The 27,599-nt window shown below is 37.8% G+C and overlaps 1 protein-coding gene across 1 annotated transcript in view; it reads right to left on the bottom strand.

Annotated features, from left to right (window-relative positions):
• Positions 1-744: 744 nt before the first annotated feature.
• Positions 745-27,599, bottom strand: part of LOC134211943 (Bardet-Biedl syndrome 2 protein homolog) — a 45,386-nt gene continuing 18,531 nt past the window's right edge. The window contains exons 6-11 of the mRNA XM_062689354.1: positions 17,530-18,081; positions 15,591-15,691; positions 15,271-15,483; positions 14,986-15,149; positions 2,795-2,943; positions 745-1,474 (exon numbers count right to left, since the gene is read on the bottom strand). Of these exons, the coding sequence (XP_062545338.1) occupies positions 1,374-1,474; positions 2,795-2,943; positions 14,986-15,149; positions 15,271-15,483; positions 15,591-15,691; positions 17,530-18,081 (1,280 nt within the window). The 3' untranslated portion in view covers positions 745-1,373. The remainder of the gene's footprint in view (positions 1,475-2,794; positions 2,944-14,985; positions 15,150-15,270; positions 15,484-15,590; positions 15,692-17,529; positions 18,082-27,599) is intronic.

The following is a 27,599-nucleotide window of genomic DNA, read 5'->3' as shown; positions in this document are numbered from 1 at the left end:
AAATTACAAAAAATCTGTAAAATAAACTACCGAACAGTTCTGCTGTTGAGATTTCGGTAAAATTTACCGAATACGGTGAAATGAGTTAAGTGTGTATATTGTAAATGTACTAGTCTACGTTGGTTGACGAAAAAAAACACATTTATTTGGCTGAATTCATGTGTTCAAAAATGGATGTTCTTTAAAGCTTAAAATAAAGATAGTAGTACTAAAAGCTGAAGTAAACCTCACCAAAGAATAATATCAAACGACATTATCAAGTACATACAACTTGAAACTTAGAGATAATACGCGTCTCCTAAAGTGACCCATGCGAAAGGCGGTAGAACCTATGATCGTTGTCTAAGTTGCACAAAGGCATTTGAGAAATCTTGTGCTCGTTGAAATCGTGCATTTGTATGGAATTAACAGATTATCTCTGTTTCGATAATTGGCGGTATTGTTATTGAAGTCGCTTTAGAGAGTATATATTGATAGCCTCATAACATCTTCACAGTTAATCACAAAAATGTCTATAAAGTTGCGCTTCACCAATGTCCTATTTGTGGAATGTAATGCCATTAAATGATCCCGGTCCGAGGTCGCTGGATTCGAATGCACCAATTATTATTTATTGACTTTTGACGAGTTTTCTTTAGATTTTCCGAAAGTCATTCAAACAAATACCCTGCAGGTTTTTTTCTCGGAATACATAAAAACACAAGGTTTAATTAATAATAGAGGCCTTGATAAGAGAAACGCGGATTGACATGTGCCGCCAATCGATCCGTCAAAAAACAGCAGCCAATCGAGCAAGAGACCTGTCAAGCAGCCAAAACATCGGTTCAAATACTGAAAACGGCTAAATTCGATTTAACACCATTTATGAATGAACCAATTTAAAATGCATTTTAATTTGTTTTGCAAATTAATGATAGATTATGAAATGCAATCGTTTTATTTGTTGGATTCGATTGTCATGTGATGTGAACACATTAAATAGCGACATGTAAAATTTTACCAGGATAAATCATTTCTTCCTTTTCATGTGTTGTTCTTTGATGAAGAAGATTAGCTGCAGTGTTGGCAGAGCTACATTTTCTATCCGCGTTTCTCTTATCAAGGCCTCTAATTAATAATAAATATTTATCTTCCATATCGCAATCGCTAAAGCACATTATTCACAGGTTAAAAGCACGCGATCCCAAGCGCGATTCTAAAAGATTCAAAGTACCATGTCGCAACACCGCACTCGATGGTTGTTTACTCATTCGGCTCGTCATGGGCCGGCCGGATGGAACACAGCACCGGTTTGGCCACCTCCGCAAACGTATACCTGTGTGAGAATCGAGACGCAAACGTTTGCCAAACTCAGCTCCGTCCGACACGGGCACCTACATCTCGCCCAGCTCAATGATTTTCACCACGGCCTCGATGTTGTTCGTTTTTAAGGCATCTTTGAACTTGCTGATGACTGAAGCGGCGAACGTTCCAACTGGAAGTGACAATAGTTACCATATTGTTAGAACGTAATAATCGATAGGTAAAGGAACATATATATATGCAGTTATTAGATGCTGCAAGGTTATATTGTGAGTTATATTTTTGTTGTGTACGTATAGAATGATGAAAAATAACAACAACCGGGAAATATTTTTTGTTCTTCCGGCCCAAGGCTGAGGGTTGCGCGTAGGTGGATTAAACATAAGTGAGTTGATTCGGAATAATTAAAAACATTTTGCTAATACTATACGCATTTGAGATACGAATAACTTAGTCTATTGGAGATTTTTTTTAAACTCGAGGTCTGAAGACATAGATTGCTATAGTTTTAGTAGAGCGTGTGCAGTGTACCAAAAAATCTTTAAAAAAATCATTAAATAGCATAAGATATTACCGTTGGGAAAATCCTATGTAAATAAATTTAAAAAATGTATGTAGTTATGATTTTTTGTAATTCTCTGGATGTGGATAACAAGTATGAAATTGAAGCTAAACAAAATAAAGAAGTGAACAAGTTAACGACATATTTGAGTAGAAAGTAAGCAATGATCACCCGATCATAAGTGTACAAATGTATAACTGAAAACATAATCCTTATCATATTAATTGTTTCACCTTTGTTTTGTTGTTGCTAAATAAATAAATAAATCAGAGAAAAAAATATGGCAGTACCATATCACAGCAACATTTCGACACGGTTGTTTCATAAGGGCCAATGTCGCAAACGTAAACAATGCCTTTTCCTGCAAATTCCTCGACAACTAGGACCGCTCCCAGCTAACAATCACTTGGAACTGGTGGTGCTCCGCGCCTTCTATCGAACGGAAGTGGAAAATACCGCCAGAAGTCTTTAATCTCTTTGAAATCAGCAGAAGAAGTCAATGTTTACGTTTGCGACTTTCGCCCTTTTGAAACAACAATGTCGATTTTAGCTTATTCGCTGGCATACAGCGACCATGACATTCCGAGTAAATAAACCATGATTGGACTTAACGCGACTTAACGGTCCAGTCAGAGATGTCCAAGAAAAAGGCAACAACGACAACCATTACTTCGCAACTGAGTATCGTGAATAATTCATGATCAACCGCACCCCAGAAACGGTCGTTGGTCGTCACTATAAGCACCATACCAATAAAGTCCATTTCAACTCTAAACCTCCAGCCACAAAATATGACGACAACGATGTGCTAAAAATTCAATGCGGCGACTTGAACCGCTTCGTAGGACTGAGTTCGTGCGGCTCAACGTCAAGTGCGACGGCGGAAAAAAGCGCAATTGATCGTTAGTCGGTACCACTCTCTATACTAACCTCTCAGCTTGGATGCGCTGTACAGTATGCTGTGGATGCGTTTCAGTGCCAACTGGACTTCATTCGTGTTGACCAATCGGATCTTGTAGTTTTTTACGAGGTCTTCGTTCGTGTTCATCATCTCGTTGTGGTATTTGATAACGTCATCCCTAAAGATGCGAAGAGTATGAATAAATACAATATGAATATTTCTTGTTGCGCATAGCTCAGATGTTGTGCGCTTTCATTGACCGTGAACAAAAATAAAATGCTAACTAAGAGCTAAACCGATCACATGAGTAAACCAATGACTTATCTGACGCGGAGATAACTACCCAATAAACATTGGAAGCTAATGGAGCGTTTATTCAACTAAAAATAGCTTTCTTCAGCTAGAAAACTAGCTTATTCAGCTAAAATTGTTTGTTGGGTATGATTCAGTAAATCTGCTTGACGGTGAATATACGAGAGAAAAGCTAAAAATCATGTGCTAAATATGAATATGTAAATCTTTTTTGTAAGCATTACATTGCCTTATGAAACCTGCCACAGTTTTAAGTCCAATACAAATATTAAACACAAATTATGCCTCCCTTTTTTGCCTAAAAATAATAATTTAAGGAGGAAATAAAAAAACCTGAAATTTTAAGGATTTTCAATACATTCTTTAACAAATCCGAGGATTTTTTTTATTTTTTATTTTAATATTTTTTTTTATCATACCGAAACCAACCTCTCCCCTTGATTTTTCAGAGACCAGTAGGACATAATTTCTATTAAGTATTTGTAACAGCCTTGCTGCGGATCTTATCAACCGTCACATTCAGCATAGTGTTACCGTATGTATCGCAAATTACTAATTTAACAAAAATATCTTCACATCAAAACTAAAGCAAATGGAGAAGGCGCAGATTCGATGCACATGGGTAGGTATAATGGGAGGGGCCTCTAGACACTACACATCAAATTAAATATTTTACTGTCGTCAGCGAACAAGTAGGTAGGTAATTTTTTCAGCAATAAAAAACAATCAACGTTGTCGAGTTATGAAAAGACCAAATTTTGTTTTGCGTTTTCTTGTTAAGAGTTTTGTTTTCGGCTCGGCTTGACATACACAATTATTTTTTTGAATCTGTTTCACCCTCCCAGGGTGGGTATTATCAAAATTATTGTGTGCATCATCATATAAGCATAAGAACCTATGGAGACGCATGGTGCACTTATTGTACCTACTTATTGTAACTTTTTGTGCAAATTCCATCACATTTGTTAATGAAATAATTGTACAAGTATGCTAGCAAGGGCTGCAAGGACTAGGTTCAAGGGCTGTGGAACAAAAGGTCGAAGAACAAAAGATCAAAGGAAGAAAAGGTTCAATCGAAATTGTTTTTTGCTCCCGTGTTTTTTTTTTTTATAAATTCAAGAATTTTTTTTTGCTAGATTGTAGGCCGGACGAAAGGATGTTTGTATGGTGCTGCTTGTTAATCGCCGAGCTGTCGATCGAGTACCAGAGGTGGAATGTAACCATTGCGGTGTGAATACAACCAATGGATGCTGAAGTTAAGATAGAAGTTTTCGCCAGTTGGATTTGAAGGTTTTTCCTCCCGTTGAATTGTTTGCCAAGATCGAAAGCTCCCAACGAGATGAATCCTGAGGATGAAAGTTGCAACACCCTCCTTTGACGTCCTACGTCTATGGAGTGGACGTCCAGACGTCCCTAGCTAGCTCACCGTATTTTCTCAAAGTCGACTCGAGCAAAGCGTGGATGAGTTTGAGGATGCGACGACGACATGTCGAGGCCCGAAAACTTGTCGGATGGCGGCCGGCCACGTATTGAGGACGGTAGTATTTTGGGTTAGGAGTTTTATGCCGAATAGCGACTGCTCACGACTGAATGCAGTACAACTCTGCTGGTGAAGGTTTTGGTTGGGCACGGAGATCGTTCCTGGAGTTGGGGCCGCATCGAAATCAGGCCGAGCACGGTGATAGGCTGCAGATATGGTTGGGGTTGGACACGGAGACTTCCATTGATAATTGGGTCATGTCGAAGGCAGCCCGAGCACTCGACCGAATATAGCAAGCAGTACAATGATTGTATGACATTTGCCAGAATGATTTTTGCCAGAAAGCCATTTGCCAGAATGATTTTTGCCAGAAAGCCATTTGCCAGAATGGACCAAATGCCAGAAAGCCAATCCCCAGAATAGACCATTTGCCAAAATGCAATTTCCCAGAATGTACCATTCCCCAGAAAAGTAAAACCGGCCATTCCTATTATTATTGGTGGTTAAAAAATAGTAAAAGTAGTTTTGCATAACGGGGATTTGGCATGATTTTGTAATGAAAGGTTCTTCGGTATACTTAATTTTCATAAAAGGGAAACTGTTTACGAATTGATGTCATATTTCTTTGCCCCATTCCAGGCGCAGACTTCATTTCGCAGATTGAATAATGAAAACTCATGCTCGTAACAGAAGGATATCATTTCTTTCTTTATATCAAGCAAACGCTTTCTGCGAAAGGATAGTATAACTTTAAGTTATGCTAGACAGCTATTTGCTTATATTGAAGAAATTATATCTAAATGTCTATTTCTAAAGAAGAGATCATATCCTACCTACGTTTAAGGAAGGGACCACATCCACCATTGCTTTAATCCGGACAAGCGCCTTCTTTAAAAGAAGGAATCATATTTTCCATTATACTCATCCTGGCAAACGCCTACTTTTAAAGAAGGGATCACATTAACCATTGCTTCATTTGTGGCAAACGCCTATTTTAAAAAAAGGAATGACATTGCATTAATCCAGACAAGCGCCTACTTTTGAAGAAGGAATAACATCCACCCTTGCCTTAATACGGGCAAGCACCTTCTTTTAAGAAGGGATCATATCCACCATTGTTTCAATCCTGGAAAACAATTAATTTCAAATAAGGGATCACATCCACCATTGCTTTAATCCGGGCAAGCCCCTACTTTTATACAAGGAATGACATCTTCCATTTCATTAATCCCGGTAAACGCCTACTTTAAAAGAATTGCTTTAATCCGGGAAAGCGCTCGCTCTTTAAGGAGGGTTCACATTTACCATTGCCCTTATCCGGGCAAGCGCCTTCTTTTAAAAAGGGATCATATCCACCATTACCTTAATCCGGGCAAGCGCCTACTTTTAAAGAAGGAATCACATCTTCCATTGCCTTAATCCGGGCAAGCGCCTTCTTTTAAAGGGCAAACGTTTATTTTTAAAGGAAGGATCAAATCTACCATTTCCTTAATCCGGGCAAGTGCCTATTTTTTATGAAGGGATCACATCCACCATTGCAATCCGGACAAACACCTATTTGAAAAAAAGGATCACATCCGCCATTGCCTTCATACAAGCGGTCATACCCGGCTTATGTATACTTTCATCGAAAGAATTAAATCTTTTCGATTCTATTTTCGACCGGTGCGGTCTTATATTCGTCACTAGAAAACAACTTAAAAACAACAATAAATGATTTTGACGTTAGGTTCAGACAAAAGTTCATGGCGTTATAAATTATTGCGCATACTGGACAAACGCGTACATGGCAAATAGGAGATAACCAATTCTGGGGAATAGGTCATTCTGGCGAATGACTTTCTGGGGAATGGTCCATCCTGGCAATTTTTTTCTCGTAAAAAGCCTTCTAGCAAATGACTTTCTGGTGAATGTCATACAACCGGTGTCAGGCCATTAGGCCGAAGGTCATTAGGCCGAATGGTCATTAGGCCGAACGGTCATTAGGCCGAATGGCCATTAGGCCGAATTAGCAAAAAGAAGCAAAATTGAAAAATGAGAAATGCTTTCTTCACCTTACCCCTTCTTCCTTCTCCCTTCTTGCTTCTTTCTTCTTCCATCTGTCTTCTTTTTCCCTTTTTCTTTTTCGCTCTTCCTTTTTGCTCCTTCCTATTTCCTTCTTCTATGCTATTTATTTCTTCTCCCTTCTTTCTTCTTCTTTCTGTATTCCTCTTCCTTCTTTCTTCCTTCATTTTTCTTCTTTCTTGGTTCTTCCTTCTTCCTTCTTTTTTTTCTTCTTTTCCCCACTCTTCTTCTTTCTACTTTTTTCTTCTTGTTTCCTTATTCTTTCTCCTTTCTTCTTTCTTCCTTCTTCTTCCTTTCTTCTCTCCTTCTTATTTATTCTTCTTTCTTTTTCTTTCTTTTTTTTTCTTTTTTTCTTTTTGCTTCTGTTTTTCTTCTTCCTTCTTCCTTTTCTCTTCTTTCTTCTCAATTATTCCTTCTTTCTTCTTCATTTTCCCTTCTTCGCTTTTTTCTCCCTTCTAACTGCTTCCTTCTCCTTATTCTCATTCCTTCTTCCTTCAATCTTCTTTCTTCCTTCTTTTAACTTTCTTGCTTCCACTTCCTTCATTCATCTTTCTTCCTTCTTTCTTCTTCCTTCTTCCTTCTTCCTTCTTCCTTCATTCATCTTTCTTCCTTCGTCCTTCTTCCTTCTTCCTTTACCTTTTTCTTTTTTCCTTCTTCTTTCTTTCTTTTACTTTCTTCTTTCTTCTTTCTTCTTTCTTCTTCCTTCTTCCTCCTTCCTTTTTCCTTCTTCCTTCTTCCTCCTTCCTTCTTCCTTCCTCCTTCTTCCTTCTTACTTTTTTCCTTTTTCCTTCTTTCTTCTTTCTTCTTCCTTCTTCCTTCTTCCATCTTCCTTCATCCTTTTTCCTTCCCTTCGTCCTTCTTCTTTTTTTCTTCCTTCTTCTTTCCTCTTTCTTCTTCCTTCCTTCTTCCTTCCTCTTTCTTCCTTTTTCCTTCTTCCTTCCTCTTTCTTCCTTCTTCCTTCTTCGTTCTTCCTTCTTTCTTCTTCCTTTGTCCTCTTCCTTCTTCCTTCTTCCTTCTTCCTTCTTCCTTCCTCCTTCTTCCTTCTTCCTTCTTCCTTCTTCCTTCTTCCTTCTTCCTTTTTCATTATTCCTTCTTTCTTCTTCCTTCTTCCTTCTTCCTTCTCCTTCTTCCTTCTTCCTTCTTCCATTTTTCTTCTTTCCACTTTTTTCACCTCTCTTCTTCCTTCTTCTTTCTTCTTCCTTCTTCTTTCTTCTTCTTCCTTCTTTCTTCTTCCTGCTTTTTTCTTCTGTCTTCCGTTTTCTTTCTTCCTTCTTCTTTCTTCTTCCTTCTTTCTCCCGTCTTTCTTCTTTCTTATTCTTTCTTCCTTCTTCCTTCTTCCTCACTTCACACAACTCATTTCCCACTCCCCAGTTCTCATTCGGCCTAACGACCGTTCGGCCTAATGACCATTCGGCCTAATGGCCTTCGGCCTTATGACCTTCGGCCTAACAGCCCCTAATGACCCAGCATCATACAACCAATACAATGCGATGTTTTCGGGATTTGGGCACGGAAAATCAAAATCACGGCCCCATTAAAAATGCACGGGGACCGAAATCCGGCGGAAAATTTTCCCGAGGTGTAAGGTAGCCTTTACCGAAGCCACGAGAGGCGGTGAAAAACACTCGACGGGGGCTGGGGTTTCTCGATGCTCAAGTCCCGGGTTAAAGGCTACCTTACACCTCGGGAAAATTTTCCGCCGGATTTTAAACCCCGTGCATTTTAAATGGGGTTGATTTTCCGTACCCAAATCTCGAAAACATCGCATATGTAAAAATGCATTAGGAAAAAATCCGTGGACCAAATTCCCGAGGTGTGAGGCTACATTCAGTGCCGACGACGACCCAAGCCGAAAAGGAAAGCCGCTTATCGAAAAGGGACATGAACACGTGGGTGGTGGCGAGTCCTTGAGCTGCTGGCCGGTGGCGCTATACCCACCCCGCGGAGCTACGGACTCCGAAGGGCCACATTTCGACGGCCGAGTTACTCGCAAGGAAACTAGGAAAGCCAGCTCGCTGCACGATCCCTTACCGAGGGTTACCATAGGAAATCGCTACGACGGTGGTCGGCCCATCCTGGGATCGACGAGACAACCTCCCCATCATCCTTAACCACGACCGGCATCTACTACACCCACCCCCTCTCCGACAGCACGAAAGGTATGTTTCGGTGAAAGCTCTCACTCCCATGCATGTGAAGGGCCCCACCGTATGCAGCACGGCCACAAAGTACCCCTTTTACTCCCAGCCTACCAACCCCTTGCCAATTCCTTCCCTAAATAAAAAAAAAACAAATAACCCCCTCATATTCCTCAAATTGCTTACTCATACCCTCACACTACTAGTCTGATCTAGAATTTTCCAGGGAATTGAGTGGAGTTATTTTTCTCCACCGCACGACTAAAGAAGCTAAAATATTGCTCATTTTACCTCACGTTCTATTATTTTCTTACCAAATTACCAAAAAGCTCAAGATTTTTCGGAAAGCATAACAAATAAGGGGCATTAGGGTAAAACGAGGTCTTGCAGCTTCGTGCAGTGAACTTAACCGCCTTTGCACGATTCCCCAGAAAATTTTAGGATTTGTTTAAAAATTCAAACGCAATCCGCCCATACTGAACCGAGACATTGAATTTATTCGCGTTATGGACAACTTTTCCCATTGCGCAGTGTTTAAAATTTTGTTTCGATGATGGAACAATAAAAGTGTCCGATTTCCGACTGCTCTCTCACTGTTTGTAACGAACTCAGCGAAAATCGTTAGCCATTATTATAATTACTGTAGCAAGTACCGTAAAACCTTCTACTAGTTGTGGACCAGATGGTATCCCTGCGTTAGTCTTGAAAAAATGTTTCAGTAGTTTATCCGTTCCTCTAGCTAGTCTCTTCAACGCATAACTTCATCTCGGAATTTTTCCTGAGCATTGGAAGAAGTCTTTCATTTTCCCTGTCTTCAAGTGAAGTTAGCATGATGACATGGACATTGTCGGCCGAACATTTGCAAAGGTGGCAGAACTGTACACCCGCCTGAAACGTGAAGCAACAAAAGGTGGACTGGTGGTGAATGCGTCAAAGACAAAGTACATGCTTGTGGGCGGAACCGAGCGCGACAGGGCCCGCCTGGGAAGCAGTGTTACGATAGACGGGGATACCTTCGAGGTGGTCGAGGAATTCGTCTACCTCGGATCCCTGTTAACGGCTGACAACAACGTTAGTCGTGAAATACGAAGGCGCATCATCTGTGAAAGTCGGGCCTACTACGGGCTCCAGAAGAAACTGCGATCGAAAAAGATTCGCCACCGCACCAAATGTGTCATGTACAAGACGCTTATAAGACCGGCTGTCCTTTACGGACATGAAACATGGACAATGGAGGACTTGCAAGCACTCGGAGTATTCGAGAGATGGGTGCTTAGGACCATCTTTAGCGGTGTGCAAGAAGACGGTGTGTGGCGGCGAAGAATGAACCATGAGCTCGCCCAACTCTACCCAGTATCCAGAAGGTAGCTAAAGCCGGAAGGGTACGATGGGCAGGACATGTTGCAAGAATGCCGGACAGCAACCCTGCAAAGATGGTGTTCGCTTCCGATCCGGCAGGTACGAGACGGCGTGGAGCGCAGCGAGCGAGATGGGCAGACCAGGTGCAAAACGACTTGGCGAGCGTGGGGCGTATCCGAGGATGGAGAGATGCGGCCTCGAACCGTGTATTGTGGCGTCAAATTGTTGATTCAGTGTTATCTGTTTAGATGTAAACTAAATAAATGAAATGAAAGTGAAGTCAGCAATTATCGTGGTATAGCCGCTCTATGCGCCACTTCAAAATTGTTTGAACAAGTAGTCTACAAGTTTTTACTCCACAACTGTCAAGAATTCATCTCTGAGGCTCTGTCTCAATTGGATAATTAAACTGAAATTAAACTTAAAAGTGACATTTCAATAATTATCAAATAACCCTGCTCGCAGAGCAAGATTACTTTTGACAGATATCGAATCATTTTCCATCGATGTCCTATTGGAATTGCTGGGTAGCACCAGCCATTCTTATAACGGGGTGATTTTTTAATTTTCGAACTGTCACTTTTAAGTTTAATTCTCCAAATGAGACAGACCCTGAGCATCAACATGGGTTTATGCCAAGGCGTTCAACCGATACGAATTTGACTCTCTACACATCGTTCATCGCCCAATCTTTGCAGAAGAGATATCAAGTGGACTCAATTTACACTGATTTTTCAGCTGCCTTCGATAAAATCAATCATAGGATTACGATTGCCAAGTTTGATCGCCTAGGTTTTGCCGGATCCTTTCTGTTCTGGCTTGAATCCTATCTAACTGGTCGTGAAATGACCATCAGCAATATTTCGATGTTACCTCAGGTGTACCACAAGGGAGCCACTTAGGTCCTTTTATATTTCTAGTATATCTAAATGATGTGAATTTTATACTCGAATCTTTCAAGCTTTCGTTTGCCGTTCGTTCGTTCAAGCTTTTTTAAATTGTACTGGATAGTTAATCATGATCAGAATGCTCTATTTTTGCAACGTCAGCTGGACACTTTCTTCAAATGGTGGGGGGCAAATCGCATGGTCCTCAACGCCGATAAGTGTTCTGTAATTGACTTTTGTTATAAAATCGGACCAACAGTTATTAGACGAGAATCTGTTGTTAAAGATCTGGGTGTGTTATTAGACTCTCAATTGATATTCAAGGATCACATCGCCTATATTACCTCGAAAGCGTTCAAAACACTCGGATTTATTTTTCGCATAACAAAGCACATCAAAATATCCAATGTCTAAAATCCGAGATAAGGTTCACTATACTCCTCTCTACATCCAACAGTATTACACATTAGGCCAAGTATCTTTATTGATGTATTTTTTTGTATAATATTTAGTAATTATGAAGTTAAGTTTAAGCAAAATTATGTATCATTTGGAAATATTGTTATCTGTTGATATAAAAGAAGAGGAAGTTTTGCGCCCGTTTGAGAAAGATTTTATGAATAATTCTACTCAAACGGGCTTTTCCCGGTTCCAAATCTATATACATAAAAATGAATTTCTGTCTGTCTGAACCTTATAGACTCCAAAACTACTGAACCGATCATCGTAAAAATTTGTATGCAGAGGTTTTTGGGGCCGGGGAAGGTTCTTAAGATGGTTAGAGACCCCTCCCTCTTTTGGAAAGGGGGGCTCCCATACAAATGAAACAGAAATTTCTGCAAAACTCGAGAACTAAGCAGAGAATAAATCCATTTTTTGGCGAAACGTAGTTCGTCGGGTCTGCTAGTAAAGAATAAAGAATAAAGAATATATGCTGGTAGCATATATATGTATATGGAGTGTAAAAATGTTATTTCCTTATAACTCAGGAAGGGTCAAAATCTCACTGTAGGTGAATTAATCTGGGTTTTCGAGATGCAAGTTGCCATCCAAATGCTAGCATAGTTTTATGATGATTTTACTATCACATGTGTCGTAATTTGCACAAAAAGTTTAATCACAAGAAATTGATGTACCATGCGTCTCCATATGCTGGTATGCTTATAGTAATGCACATTTTTAATATAGGGGAAGAGGCCCCAAAACGCCCCCCAATGCAAAACGCCTTTTGTGGTTTCCCTCATATTTACCGCCATTAATATGTCCGTAACAAAACTAGATCTAAAATTATGTAGGATAGGCGAAGAAAGTTTCAAAATAGTGCGTGGGAAGATCGGAAAAACCGAAAATTTCCACATTTTGAAGAAACCCCGCATAATCATGAACCATAAGTGGATTATTTCTCAGAACGTTTATGAATATAAACAACATTACCGCTACTGATCTGATTGTTGTTCATATCAAAGATACACTAACCTCACCATAAATCATAATCACTGTATGATATGTTGTGATTGGCAAATCGACCATACGGGTAATGGGCGGTTAAGTATAATTACAATATAAAAAGGGACATTTTTCAGTACATTATTTTTCTAACATGGCATGTGGTATGGTCCAGTTATAATCCGTGTTTTGGATGAGAACAATATGGGATGTAGTATATAAACAGTAGAATGATATTAGAGAAAAATTGGCACACCGTATCCCTTATCTTTCACTTGAAGCAAAGCAGATGAAAAAATCTCCCAAGAAAATTAAAAACAAGTGCTTGTTACATTTTGATTATTTATTTGTATGATTTATGTTTCGTTTTCCTTAAATAAAATTTATGGGCAAAAAAGTCAGTTTGTCTTTGTTTGGGCGTCCGGGAAGCTGCATCCAAATGAATATTATTCTGACCTGAAAATACGCAGGAAGAAAACCGCGAGATTATAAATATGCACACACAACACGTTTTTCCTAGACAAAAAATCTCGGAAAAGACTGTCTATCCCGCAAAACGGATGGCACACTTTGTGCGGAATTTACCGTCTTTTTCACCTTTTTGGGATTTTCCCCGTGAACATGCAGAGTATATCCTATCAAATTGATGAAATACTTACCAATATCACGCCTCAATGAAATTGTTTTGCAGCTAAGTGGACTTTGCTTCTACATTTTTCCGACAAGAAAACTGTTGAAAACTGTGGGAATTTTTGATGATTCAAAAATATTTGAATGAATTACGCATTTCATTACTTACCCTTGATTTTCAGTACAAGAAATAATTGAAAAAAGCACAAAAGTTAAACATTCTGGTTTCACCGAACCAGTTGTTTATTTTTACAAACAAAACCAATGGCAGCTACACGGGAAAATAATTCTGCGGTCTGTTGAAAATCATTGCAGAACTTTTACGTTTATCATGTTTTTATCATTGAAAGATATAATTCTCAATTGCGATTCCACACGACAAGGAAACTAGACTAAATTAAGATGATACATAATTATTTCATAGACACATTTCATATGGTTGATATATCATTTATGATTCATTTATAGTATATTATCGTTTTCTCCCGAAATAACGGAAGATAACGTATATAAAATAAACAACAAACTATGACATTAATGCATACAGTATTGTCGAAGAAACATGCTGTATAGTATTGGTTATATGAATAAATATAGTTACATTGTAAATCTATTATTACACAATTAGTAACAGTATTCCATTACGCAGGAGAATAGTAACAAGAATACTGCAGATGGTTTTTATTTATGCGGGACATCTAACATTTTGGCGAGGCAAAACGCCCTAGTGGCAATAACCTACAAAGTACTTGCGTCTCCACGGACTATCCATACTAGAATGCTGATTCGCCGACGCGTGGTACTTTGTCCCCTTGGAGCCGCCAGCTGAAAGGCGTTTTGCCTCATGAGTTTTCCGGCAACAAAATATCACCACTTTTTTGAAATGTGAATATTATCAATATGATTGAGATTTTTGACAATTTTTGAATGGCATCAACTAGCTATATTGTTGAACTGATGCATAATGTAAAAATACCCATGAATAGCGTTACAAATAAGACAATAGAGCAGTGTTTGCTTAGCTATATTGCCCCCCCTTCCCCTACTTTCCTACCAACCAACCCCCTTCGCCCACCCTGGCAAAACACTCATGGAGATATAAACATAACAAAATAGAGATAACATAATATTTTACGTTCTAGGAGACAAAACATGCAAATGACATCATCGCTAAGGAAAAACAACGAACCCCCCAATTTTGTAACCAAACATTCCCGGAATTTTCCCAAACAGTCGTCGCCCATCGAAGTCGTGAACTACAAATACGGCACATGAGCATTCCGAACCCTATTTCACTGTCGACCAGCATTATTTGTCTGTTTTTGATTATTGGTAGAATGGTTTCTCAACAGCAGGAATGATGCCCTATTTACTTTTGATCGTACATATATGAAGCATACAGTATATACAGCGATTTTGCAGTTTGTTATATGTTGTATGGATTACTGTGCAGTGATTCATAATTCGACTCTTTCGTTCTCCTGTCCTTAAATGATAAAATTACTATTTTTAGTCCTACCCAAATTTATGCTAATTTCTCTTCAATTTTAAACCAAACATCAAGTCCTCCCAGTAAGATTTGTGTAATCCAGAATTGATTCTCATGTCCGAAATCCAAAAAAAATTACCTCTGCATGTACCAGCCTTCAAAGTATTTGTCATATACTTTTCTAAGCACATGTGCGTAGTATTTACTGGTATCGTTAAAAAGAGTATTTTTCTTACAACTGCATCTATTGTCAGAGTCATGATTATAATTGGCAACTCACAGGGGCATTATGCTTTTCTAGGAACCAAAACAATGATGAACAAAAGCAAAAATGGAATAAAACAGGAAATGGCAGCAATAAATAAAAAGTGAAGTTCATAAGCTTGGAGGACACTGCCATAAAACACAATCTTACCCATTGTAGTAGCGGGCATCCTCCGCCCTAATGAGATGGCTTTTAATCTGATTCACATTATCTATGATCTCCGAGTTGATCTGCTTTTCTGTCTCTTGGAGGCCCTGTAGCTTGTTGAACAGTTCCTTGATTTCTTCGTACAGCACCGGAAAGCAAGCGACAGACTGCAGAAGGCAAAGAAATTGCAAATACAAGTAACTGCAGATCCACATACAAATGGTACATTGCGCGTCGTGACTTGATCGGAGGAGGAAAAATGAGAAGGCGCCCACCACTTCTACTTACGTTCATATTCTCGATATTGAGAAACTGCACCAAAGACTGCATGAGGTCACCGGCCAGTCCAATGTCTTCGGTGTAAAAACGGGTTTTGCCGTCATTGTTAAAGTGTAGGCACACGTTTTTGCCGGTACGCAGGCTGATTAGGTTCAGCTTCAGCTCCGTTGCGTCTGAGTCCGATGATGTCATGTACTCGATGTCCGAGGGAAGCAGGAAGTTCTGCAAATCAGTACAACAAACAAAAACAAACGGTCGTCAAACGAACAGGACGGAGAGCTTGGTTTACGATGATCGGTCAAACTGGCTTTTGCAAAGAAGAGGCTCACCTGATTGATCCATATGCAAATTCGCTTCAACCGTTCCGTGATTCGAAATTCAACATAACTGTCGCCGGGAGTAGATTTCACCGCGAGGCCGTTGATGTAAGCTGCGGTTTCGCCGTAAACGGATGACAAGTTAGAGAGTACAAGTACGTGACATTCATACAAAAAAGATGTTAGAAACGGTCATGTCTTGATTTAAATGTGTAATAAATAATAGCATGACAAATGAAATGATATATGTGCAAATCTTCACACGGATAACTCACAATTGAATCCGATTTTGGTTATCGTTAGCACTTGCACGTGATCGTAAATTGGAGAGTAATAATCTACATCATATACAAGCGAATAATTTCTACATAACAATACAAATATTCCCCAAACAAATCGAATTGACTTGTAACTTGTTTTCAATCCTATGAAGGGAATTATAAAAAAAAGAGATATAATGCTGTTAGGGTAACGGTACCAATAGTGGAGGTATATAGTAATGGCTGTCTGTTAGAAAATAAGTGACTGGAAGATTTGTCCGCAGAAGATGGTCGAAGGCCAGTAAATCGACCGAAACCGGACAGTCTGGCAAAGTTTTGTTTTGTCATTTTTCGCCGAAAACAAATCGATGAGAATTCCCACCAGAAATTCCCACCAGAAAATCGCTTGAACCACTGTTCCTTTAGTGGCGGTAAAACATAATTTTGGTTCCCATAGTGGTGCTATCCATTGATTTCTTATGAGAATCGCCACTATTGGTACAGTTGCACCACTATAGGTGCAAGGGAGTCAATTTTATTAAGGAAAATCATTGTTTTCAATAATTTTTAGAGCAAAATCTTAGGATAAGTTGTATTTGACCGAATATTTAAAGCACGACGCATCAACTGAAACCATCGTAAAATGTATATTTAATTATAAAAAATCTTATTAAAACCCCACTACCTCCACTACTGGTGCTACCTACACTAAGAGTACGGACACCCTAATAAAAAAAAATCACACTCATCGTATACAACGCAGGCGAGACTGCATGACCATGCGAGTCCCAGAAGGTTAATGTCATTGATAATAATTCTCGCGTCTGGCGTTGGTCATCCAACATACGTCTGCTCAAGCAACACGTTGAACGTAACTTTTGGTCATTCTCTTCATCTGGTTGGACATTTTCTCCTTGAAGTTGAAATATTTCTCCCACTTAGTAGGGTTATAACAGGAATTTTCGTTTGCATTCTAATTCCTGTCATAGGCTCGAATACCAAAATAAGAGACATTGCTCAATATTAAGATCTAGGTTAATTACTTCTCCTTTCTTCTGATAGACAGCATCACTAAACACTACCTGCCTCAGAGCATTTCAAAGGCGCCGTTCAATTATTACTTATCCGTGAAAATATTATGGGTTTTGTGTCTGACTTTACGCCCAAACTGTGACAGAGCTGACTCACTGGCTCAATATTTTATTTCACCGAGGAACGTTTCTAAAATAATTAGATAACGATATCGTACAAAATCGCACATACTGCGCTACTCGTGAACAGATGCGCCCAAAATTTTCTTTTTTAACACACATTAGTGGATTCATGTCTAAACTCCACTGTATCTGTGTATAATGCAAACGAATGTAGAGGTGTTTAAGATCAGATCAAAGAGGATTGTGAAGTATAAAAAAACAACTTTAAAATGTGTTAATTATGCGCTAAATCGCCGAGAACCGAAAATCTGAAACCATGCGAGGCATGCTAAATGACTAAATGCTCTGATTAAATCCACCACTATCTCTCAGTATTAGTACTGCATCTCATATTCTACTGTGTAGTCGGTAAGCTACCCACAGCCATTCAATAAAAGCATCACTATCCCTTATATAGAAAAAGAAATTAGATAAAGATGAGACTGTCATTCTTCAACGAGCAATACCGAGCTCCCCAAAAAAAAACGCTTTACTTACCAATACTTTTTGGTGACCCGGTCAAACTATGCGGGATGGTGTACATGGCAAACTTCGGTAACTGCCGGGTTAGCTCAAACACGTGGAACTGCACGCTGGTGGGATACCCCACGAATGCTTTTATGTGAATGTCCTGTGCATTGTCTTTCAGCGTTTTCAGCGGAATCAAAATCCTGGATACATCCTTCGTCAGATGAGCTATCAGAGTTTCCTCCTTGAACAGCTGATCGGCGAAGATTAGCACCGCCCGTATAGTTGTTGCATTGTTCGTCGATACGGTTATGTCGATGTTCATATCGTTGCTGTCATAACTGGTTGATATGCCGATTTGTAGTCGCGTGTTTGACGGAATCACGCCCACGTTGTCGGGTACGCTCTGAACCAGTTGGGAGTCATTATTTCCTAGAATTTCTTTGTTGAATTTGATGTTGTTTTCGTAATGTTTGAGCTCTAGAAGGAGCTTCTGCTTTTGCGATAGTAAACTGTTCATCTCTTCATCTGCGACATTGTGGAGGTTCAGTAGGTTCACGCTTGGAGTAGTGTATCCTCGAACTGTAATAATGATATCATTTGTGTACCTCATTGTTAGTTTATTCATATCAAATGGGATTATTGTTGGTTTATTCATATCAAATCGGATAAAAAAAAACCAGTTGGTTACATTCAATTACTATATTTAAAAGGGTTTTTGAACCGAAACTTGTTCTAAATTACAAATCAATCATTGCAATTGGTTTGCGTCCAAAGTGGAACGATATGACATCGTAGAACATTGACTATGGTGAGTCACCAATGATGACAGATAACAGACATCACAGACATACAGGCTAGATCAAATATTACTCAGAAAGCTGTGTAAATCAAAGTATATGTTAGGATGCTGACTGTAGCATTGTAGCAGTACGTCGTTCGGTGGCGCTAGGTGTAATTTATGGCGTCTTACGAACCTGATGTGACATTTCATCAAACTAATATTGCGCTCCAAAATTAAACCCCAAGCTTGCCGCCTCTTTCTGCACGTGGTGTCTATTGTTGATTATCTTTCATGTACTATGGAACCAACAAGGTAAAAAAACAAATTCGACTAAATATATTTTCGTTCCTTCAGGCATCCTTATATAATTGTCCTACACAGTTGACAAAAAAATCTGCTTTTTTATTTTTCACATTTTTTAACAATCTAATAAAATTCATTCAGTAAGGGGTCGTTCAAGAATGATGTCACAGGTTTTAGGGGGGGAGGGGGTCTAAGATTTTGTGACAGTAAATGTACTAGGTATACAAGAAAGCGTGACAGTGGTGGGGAGGGCGTCTAGAAATCCCAAAAAGTAGTGGACGTCATATTTGAATCATCCCTAAGTGCAACTAATAGAAGGATGTTTGAGTTTGCCAAATGTCACTTCGAAAGTCGAAAGTCAAAAGGTCGAAGGGACAATTGGTCGAAAAGTACAAAAGGTCGAAAAGTACAAAAGGTTGAAAGGGACAAACGGTCGAAAGGACAAAACGTCGAACGGGACAAAAGGTCAAAATGAAAAAAGGTCGAACGTGACAAAATGACGAAAGGGACAAAATGTAGAAAGAGACAAAAGGTCGAAAGGGACAAAAGGTCGAAAAAGACAAAAAGTCGAAAAGAAAAGAAACTGAAACGAAGAGAATAAATCTCGCATAATACAAATTTAATTTATTTCTCAAATTTATATCCTTTCTATCTTTAACAGAACTATCTAGATATTCATAGTATTGTTTCATGATGAACTATATAAAAATGTAAAAAACACTTTAATAAAGAAATGTTTCATAGTAATTACTCCTTCTTTGAAAATTGCTCATTCTTCAACTTTAATTGATGAGATAAGTGCTTTTCTTCGGATTGAAGTTTAAATGAATTTCACAAATTCCTTTAGAATACACACAAATTGTTATCAACTTGGTCTTGATCGACCTTTTGTCCCTTTAGACCTTTTGTCCTTTTCAACCATTTTCCCTTTCGACCTTTTGTTCGTTTCGACATTTTCCTAAGTAGCACCTTCAACATCTTCTAAAAAGCACTTTGTTTCCATTCAGATACACTAAAGCACCAAAACGTTGCATTAAGATATCAAAAATGTTCGAATTGCGATAAATGTTTCAATGACATTGCAATACAACACGTGTGTGGAATTTGGAAACAAACAACCCAAGAATACCGCACTGCATGTGGCGTACACGAAACAGAAACGTTAAGTAATTGTACATTATGAACCATGTGACACCAATTCGTTATACTGATTGGGTTGTCGAACTTTTTGTCATTTTGACCTTTAATCTGTCGACCTATTGTCTTTCGACCTTTTGTCATAGAATCAAATTATCATGAGCAGATAACGATTATTTAAAAAGTAGTTAACTTCAATACACGTTTATAGTGGACACTGACACAAGTAAGCGTTGGTAATGTAATGTAATCTTCGTTTCACCAATCGGGTTTTCCATTCAATTGTTAAAGAATTGTGAAAAGCTGTAACCTTAACTTTTTCAACAACTATTTTTTGAGAAATTAAGATTTTCAAATTGGTGGGCAAAAACGACTAAAATAAGAACTACCCATAAAAAATTAGGAAATTTACAATAGAAAAATAAATATAAAATTTCCCTTAAATAATGCAAAATTTCCATAAACAATTAAGAATTTCCCACAAAACAAAAATAATTTGGCACTTATAAAAGCGAAAATAGCAATATACAAAAAGAATTTTCTATAAATAAATCAAAATGTTTCATTGAAAAAAAAATTCCATAGATAAATCAATATTAGCAACAAATAATTAAATTTTTCCACAAAATAAATACTTTTTTTTTTAAATCAAAGAAATTCCACCTAAAAAATAAAGAGCAAATAAAAAATATGAAAATTTCCATAAAAAAAATATAAAAAAGCAATAAAACTGAGCATTTTTACCATAGATGACCCCTTCTTCAAAGGCGTTTATTGTTCATGGAAAATTTAAACAGTTTTATTGCTTTTTGTATTTTGTTATGGAAATTTTCATAATGCTCATGACACAATTGGACAATGGAAAGAGGTTTCCGATCGAACCACCATCGGCAGTGCTTCGTTTGTCTCTTTTTGTCTGCAACAAGATTATAGATAGATGTATAGATATATGTGGTAGTGCAACCCTGAGCGGCTGCACAAACACTTACTAGAAATACGTGGTTGTTGGTTGAAAATTTAACTTCCTCCTTAACCTATCACATTAACTACCGTCGAAAAAAAGGTAGTGTTCCAAACTAATTTACTGTCGGAAAACCTAGTTAGTTTCCTATACATTACTCAAATGAGACAACCAAATGTAGCATGTCTAAATGGTTCAAAATTTATGAATATTCTCGAGCACAGATTATAGCGTCTTCTTCCCTGTAGTGTCAAATTCCCGGCACCAATTAAAATGCACGGGGACCTTTAAGGTAGCCTCAGATCTCCGAGAAAATTACCGCCGAATTTTGTTCCCGTGCATTTTAAATTGGGCCGTGATTTTGATGTTTTGTGCCTTAATCCCGAAAACATCGCATATGTAAAAATGCATGGGGAAAAATCCGTGGACCAAATTCCCGAAGTGTAAGCTACCCGGTGTAAAAAAAAGTGATTAGAGTAGAGTGGGGCAAGAGTACGCACTTAGTTTTCAATCGATCATGTGGCCCTTATGAAGCAAGCTTCTGCATATCAAATCAGTGTCGATGATTCATATACTCTTCCTTTATGTTGCCCAGTGGAAAACATATTGAAATTATTGAGATTCGTTTTAGTAGAACCCTTATTGCAAGACAAGTGAAAAACGCACTCTTACCCCACCGGTGGGGTAAAAGTGCGCATCGGGTGGGGTAAGAGTACGCATTTATCCAATCATGTGCTTTAAGTATATGTTAACACAAATAAGAGTTAATAACATTTAATTGTTGTTTAATGAGCATATATTAAGGAATGTTTAAAGATTACGTAACTCTTAAAGGGGGAGGGGGTCCTAAAAATGTGCACTTTCATTCGAAAAAACATTGTTTTTTTATATATACAAAAAACTACAGAGGTAAAAATATATATCAGGTTTCGTGTGGCGTATACAAAGGCATTTTCCTTAAAGAAAGTCCACCAATCACGTAACGTAAAATTTGGCTATTTCATCACCCCTCCCCCTATCTTACACTATTTGTATGAATCCTCTAAAAATTATATAGATCGTCCCACATCTCACAACCCCTCCCAGCTAAACGTTGCGTAATTTATGAATGTTTCTTTTGATTAAATGAAATTATCATTTAGATGAAGTTGTGTTTTCGTACTATGTTTAGGTGTACAACAAGTCCTAATACAATTTCATTATTTCGCTTCAGTGCTTTGTTCGCTAAGTCCTTTCTAACACCGAATTACTTCAACTTATCCTAAAAACTTGTGATAATTTCGAATTCTGTCCCTTTTTTCTTAGTTGTGGATCTTTACGCTTTGGAAGAAGTCTTATTTCGGCCGGAGATACGGGTTTGACATCATAACTTGAAGATTCATATGCGTACTCTTGCCTCACCCGTTCCTGCGTACTTTTACCCCACAGTCCCAAAAATTATTCAAGTAATGGTTTTGACTTCTTGGAAAACCAACTGGATTGGTGATCTGTACCATAAAGTACTCTATACAATAGTTTATCCAAATGGTATAATGTTCACCTGATTGAACGTATATATGGTAGTGAAATACTAGTTGCGGAAATCCAATTATTTTTAGCAAAATGACCAAAAAGTTATCTAACTCCATATCTCCCTTGTTGTTTATTCAAATCGTTTACAATTACACATGATAATAGTTGGCCAGAATACCTGTCAAACTGATGCAGTGCTGCTAGTTTATCTTTTTTAATTACTTCAAAAAATCGAAAACGTACTCTTACCCACGCGCACTCTTGCCCCACTCTACTCTATTATCGTTTTCGTAGTTTCATGTACCTCTGATTTTTTTTCACAGAAAGTTAGGCAAGGCCATTTGAAATAAGGCACGGGGTGTTTTGAAATATTTCATCGGCGATTTATTGAAAAAAGTGATGTTTATTGTTTTCTTCCCCAATATTCGGTACAAAAAGTCAATTGATAACCCAGCAATGGATGAATCATAGTAGTTTACACTCAAAATTAGAAATATGCATTTTTGTAACATTTATTCATAGAAAGCCAATTTTGAAACGGATCAAAAACGTTGAAAAATCATTAATTTTTGTATTTTACGCGTTTTAGAAGCATTTTTTGCGTATTTTTTATTTATGCATGAATCACAATCTTGTTCCAGCAATTATTAACTATTTCCAGTCTTCATCTTCTTCCAACATTCGTACTAGATAGCCAGTCCATTGTCAGTCTGCCATATTTTGAAAGATTCATAATATTTTCTTCTTGGTACACTCATAGTTTCTGTGGTACACATCACATTTTGCTTGAAAACCACAAAAGCTTCTTATAATTTCATTTCTTCATTTCCGAAATGGCTACCGAATGAGCTAAAACGAATTTCATTTCTGTATGTATGTTACGAAGTTGCTGCAACACCCACGACTGTCTCATATTTGTTTCGGTCCATATCTGCGGGGGTTATACAAGATTTTATGGACAGTAAACTGGTTTCTTACGTCTCAAAAGACCATTTTTGCAGCAGCAATACGTCCTTCAACTTTAAAGGAAACATCCCAAGTAATATTTATGGCTTTATAATGTTTTTGAAGGTAGCGATTTACTATTCATGTGTGCTATGAAACCTTAATAAGTACCGTCAACTGGGGGGAAGATGATCATTTTTAAGACAAAACATGCAATAACAATGTGTGTTTAAATTTTAAATCGAAACAAATATTTTCAAAACATGTACTGCTATACGTTGCAATAATCAACAACTTTAGTTTTCTGAAATGCGTTCGCATTTATTAAAATAAATTAAATTATCACACATTTTTTGAATAATCTGGTTTGGGGTGAAGTTGATCAAGACAGCTCTACTAAAACCATTATGACCTAGTAGTCAAAATACACTAGGTTATTTGTATGAATGTTGAATTTACTACGTAAAGAAGTCTAAGAAGTCAATATTTGAAACGAAAATAGCGCTATTTATGACTATCTCTCTCTTTCTTCCAAAAAATACATTTTCATGATTATAATCGAAAACCTCGGATTTCTACCTAGCGGTAACATTACTTGAATGGAGAATATTGTTGACCACCGTTTCATAAAAAAAAATTGGCACTTTTGACTGACACATCAAATGATCATCTTCACCTCAATGATCATCTTCCCCCCAGTTGACGGTACAACGATATTACTAGGGATCATTGTCCCACTTCACAAGCATTCCAAGGTAAACAATTTCCTCAGCACATCCAATCACAATATCTCTTACATATCCTCCTATTCTTTTTCTATCCATAACAATTCATTCACATTCACTACACATTTCTCTGTGATCGTTTCCAGCTCTGCTAAGACGATGTACATGGTAGCGTGTAAAAACAGAGATAAGTTTTATTTTGATTGTGCTGTGGTAGTGCTCGATGGGTTGTTTTTGAAGGTGTTGAAAAAATGTTTATCTTGCAAATGCTTGGAGCGGCCGATTAAGACATTTTCTGTGAAGCATTTCTACTATGGATAAGGTTACCTTCGGCTTACGTACTCAGTTCCAGGACTAAATTTAGCTTTCGAATTTTACGACTGGAAGGTGTTACGTACAATACTCAGTGAGAGGTCAGAAAAAAGCGTGTGGCACATACGCATGAGTTACGCGCTTTATCATATGTTTAAAAAAGAAAATGTTGTAAATCTTATAAAATACGGCGCACTTCAGTGAGCAAGTCATTTATTGTGCCTTGCAACAAAATGGCAACTTTTGTAATCATTTTCCAAAGCTCTCATAGATATAAAAAATTTCTCCGCAGTACAAATAGTACGTGCTATCCAAGCATTCACCGCCGGAGTGCACCACGTGGCGGAATTTTTTTTTAATATCGAAGTAGCTTTTTTTCTGGAAATATGTTTTTCTTAGGCGACTATCCGGCGCGTATTTTTATTTGCGACCAAAAATAAGCGGAAGAGTAGGTTTTTTTATGAGCGGAACAGTATTTATTAATTTATAAAATCTGAAAAAAATTGTAACTCACGAAAAAAAAAAAATAACATAAGAAAAACACTTGAGAAACGTTTGAATTACATGAAAAAAATTGTTTTTTTTTTCGTTTTAGATCCGTTTAAATCTTGGTTTTCTACACAGGAAAACTACAAATGTGTATATTTCTAATTTTAAGGGTTAATTACTATAATTCGTCCATTACTGAGTTATCAATCGACTTTTTATACCGAATATTGGAGAAGAAAACAATAAAAATCACTTTTATCAGAAAATCGCAGATGAAATATTTTGAAACACCCCGTGCCTTATTTCAAATGACCTTGCCTACAATTAATTGCATATTATTCGGCAACTCGGCCGTACGAAAACCATTTTTTTTGTTAAATATCTTGGCACAGCACATGTTTCGAAATGGACAAATTGATATGAAATTTGCGAAAAAGAATCCACGTGTCTTGGAGGGACTCGAACCCTCAACCTCCTACTCTCTAGATAGGCGTGATAACCCCTACACAACAAGACCACTTAAAGGTCACGTTTGCGGAAAAGCTATCAGAATCCGAGTACCAACCTCCACCGCGGTTGGCTTGCCCAACTTTCTGCGAAAAAAAATCAGAAGTACATGAAACTTCGATAATAATGTGACGCTACCTTAAGGCAGCCTTAAAACCCCGTTCGTATGTCTTCCTCTCGTTGCTGTCTACCAAAAATGTTCGTCCTGTTATATATGTGAACCATCGCCAAGGATGTCAACTGTATGAACATCAGCAATGTAATTGATTAAGCACCCTAAATTCCCCACCTTTCCTTCTGCATTGTATTCCCTAACTTCGACTAAACCGCGAGTTTTTCGGTTCCCTTAACTAACATTAGTGTGTGAGAATAATGAAAAACTGTATTGAAAAACATGATTTCGGCTCCGTAACGCTTCACGGTGGTGAGCCTTCCAAATAAACTTTGCGATGGCAGCGCCTCCACGAGATTGTCACATGTTTTCATTTTGAAACCATTGTTAACTTCTCGTTTGTCTGTTATCTCTGTTATGGTTCAAGCTCCAAAGGGCTTCAAAAATAAGTTGGTTTTATTACGATTTATGCGTAATAAGTTTCATTCGACGGGGAATTCGCGGCGCTGAACTTAATTTAAAATAAGAAAATTATAATAATAAAGAAAACCTTGCAGAGACTGTATAATAATTTGGCAACAATATTGGTTGATTTTAATACAATTGTTGTATTGAAATCTTACAGATTTGTATTATTTTAATACAATATTTGTATAAAAAGCTTACAGAATTGTATATGCCAAGATTTTATACAATAATGAATCGCCTGCTTTGAGCGTGCTTACAGCGGCACACTAGGAGTAAACTTTCTGAAATCAGTATGGCGAAAGGCATCTAAGGTTCGATTTCTCAAAATTAAGCACATTCATCACAAAAATATTTGGTAGGCGTGATAGCGGACATCTTCCTACATAATCGGTACCAAATAGTTTTTCATGAAAACTTTCTTATTTTGAGAAAACCCGCGTTAGATGACTTTCGCCATACAAATTTCTGGCGGATAACTCTTGCTGGCTATTTTGCGCATATACTATAGCGCCTGGATGTGACAGCGGCGGGTAGAAAATCAACCACTGCCAATAATTCATTGTCAGATTTATTTTTTGGGTGTATTGTTTTTTTTCACGAAAAAAAAACAAGGAATTGAAAGAAAAATTACTGTGGTGAATATAAATGAATACAATTAATGTGAATCAATGGAAAATATAAAACCCGTTTACCTAAAGTGCTATTTTGGACTTTTCTTAAGTGATTGTCACTTTATCTTCCATAATCTTCCTTAATGGACGAGCAAGGCATAATCGACGCTAGGTGAATTAATCTGAGTTTTTTTAGTGCCTCATGGCCATTAAAATAAATAAGTTAATCTTTTTCTTTAAATTTCAAGGGTGCCCACAACCGATCCACAAAACGGAAATGTCCAAAAATGTCAAATTTACAAAATTGTCAAAATGGTTCTTCAAATCGCCAAAATCAACCTAATTTCTTCGCTAGTAGTAAGATTGTTAGTCTGACTTTCCATTGGTGAATAAGTGTCGACATAATATCAACTAGGGCCAAAGTTTTGGACCACAATCAAAAGGGTGCCCACAATCGAACCACTTCCCCTACATATTCTGTCGTCTCGGCAGAAACTTAACACCCACGTCAGGCAGGGAAGTCCTTATATTTGGCCTCAGAAGTTACCTATGACAGAAATCCGCAAAAATGGATGTTGAATTATGAATACATAATTACTCGTTACTGACGATTATGTGTTTATAAAACACTAGTTCATTTGTGGACGCAATAGCGCCCGTGGCAAGTGTTTTTTTTTTCAATTTTTAAGAGTGATAGATTCTTTTCTGCATTCAAAAAAATCAAAATTTTCAACGTCTGTTGTCTGTGATTTTTTTTTTCATCAAATGCTGTGTCTGGTTGTCTAAGGTTGTCACTGGTTTTGTTTTCTGCATCTGATAGTAAAAAAGAATTAAAGTGTCAAATATTTTATTTTTTGTGAGAATTTCCCCGCGTGGTGCGTCTGGTTGGCTAGTCACCGGACAGACAAACAGGGCTATTATATATAGTATATATATATATATTAGGGTGGCTCAAATTAGTATGGGAAAAACTTTTTTAAATTTTTTTGATGGGCCGCCCTCTTATTCGGTTCTATTTGATGCCCTGATGCTCTGGACAAAATTTCAGCCAAATCGGTCAACGTTTGGGCGGTGCCAAACTCGTTGGAAGTTTATATGGAAAAATGTATGCAGAAACATCCAAAAACAGTAATTTGCTGCTGGACTACATAACTTACGATGAAGAACTATGATACTCATCCAGATCTTGGAGAATTTAATACAGAATGTTATGCAGAAAACCGCGAGAAGATTC

Source organism: Armigeres subalbatus, chromosome 2 (assembly GCF_024139115.2).
Source record: "Armigeres subalbatus isolate Guangzhou_Male chromosome 2, GZ_Asu_2, whole genome shotgun sequence".
Classification (NCBI taxonomy): domain Eukaryota; kingdom Metazoa; phylum Arthropoda; class Insecta; order Diptera; family Culicidae; genus Armigeres; species Armigeres subalbatus.
The sequence above is the reverse complement of the archived record's forward strand: the minus strand, read 5'-3'. Positions and strand labels throughout refer to the sequence as shown.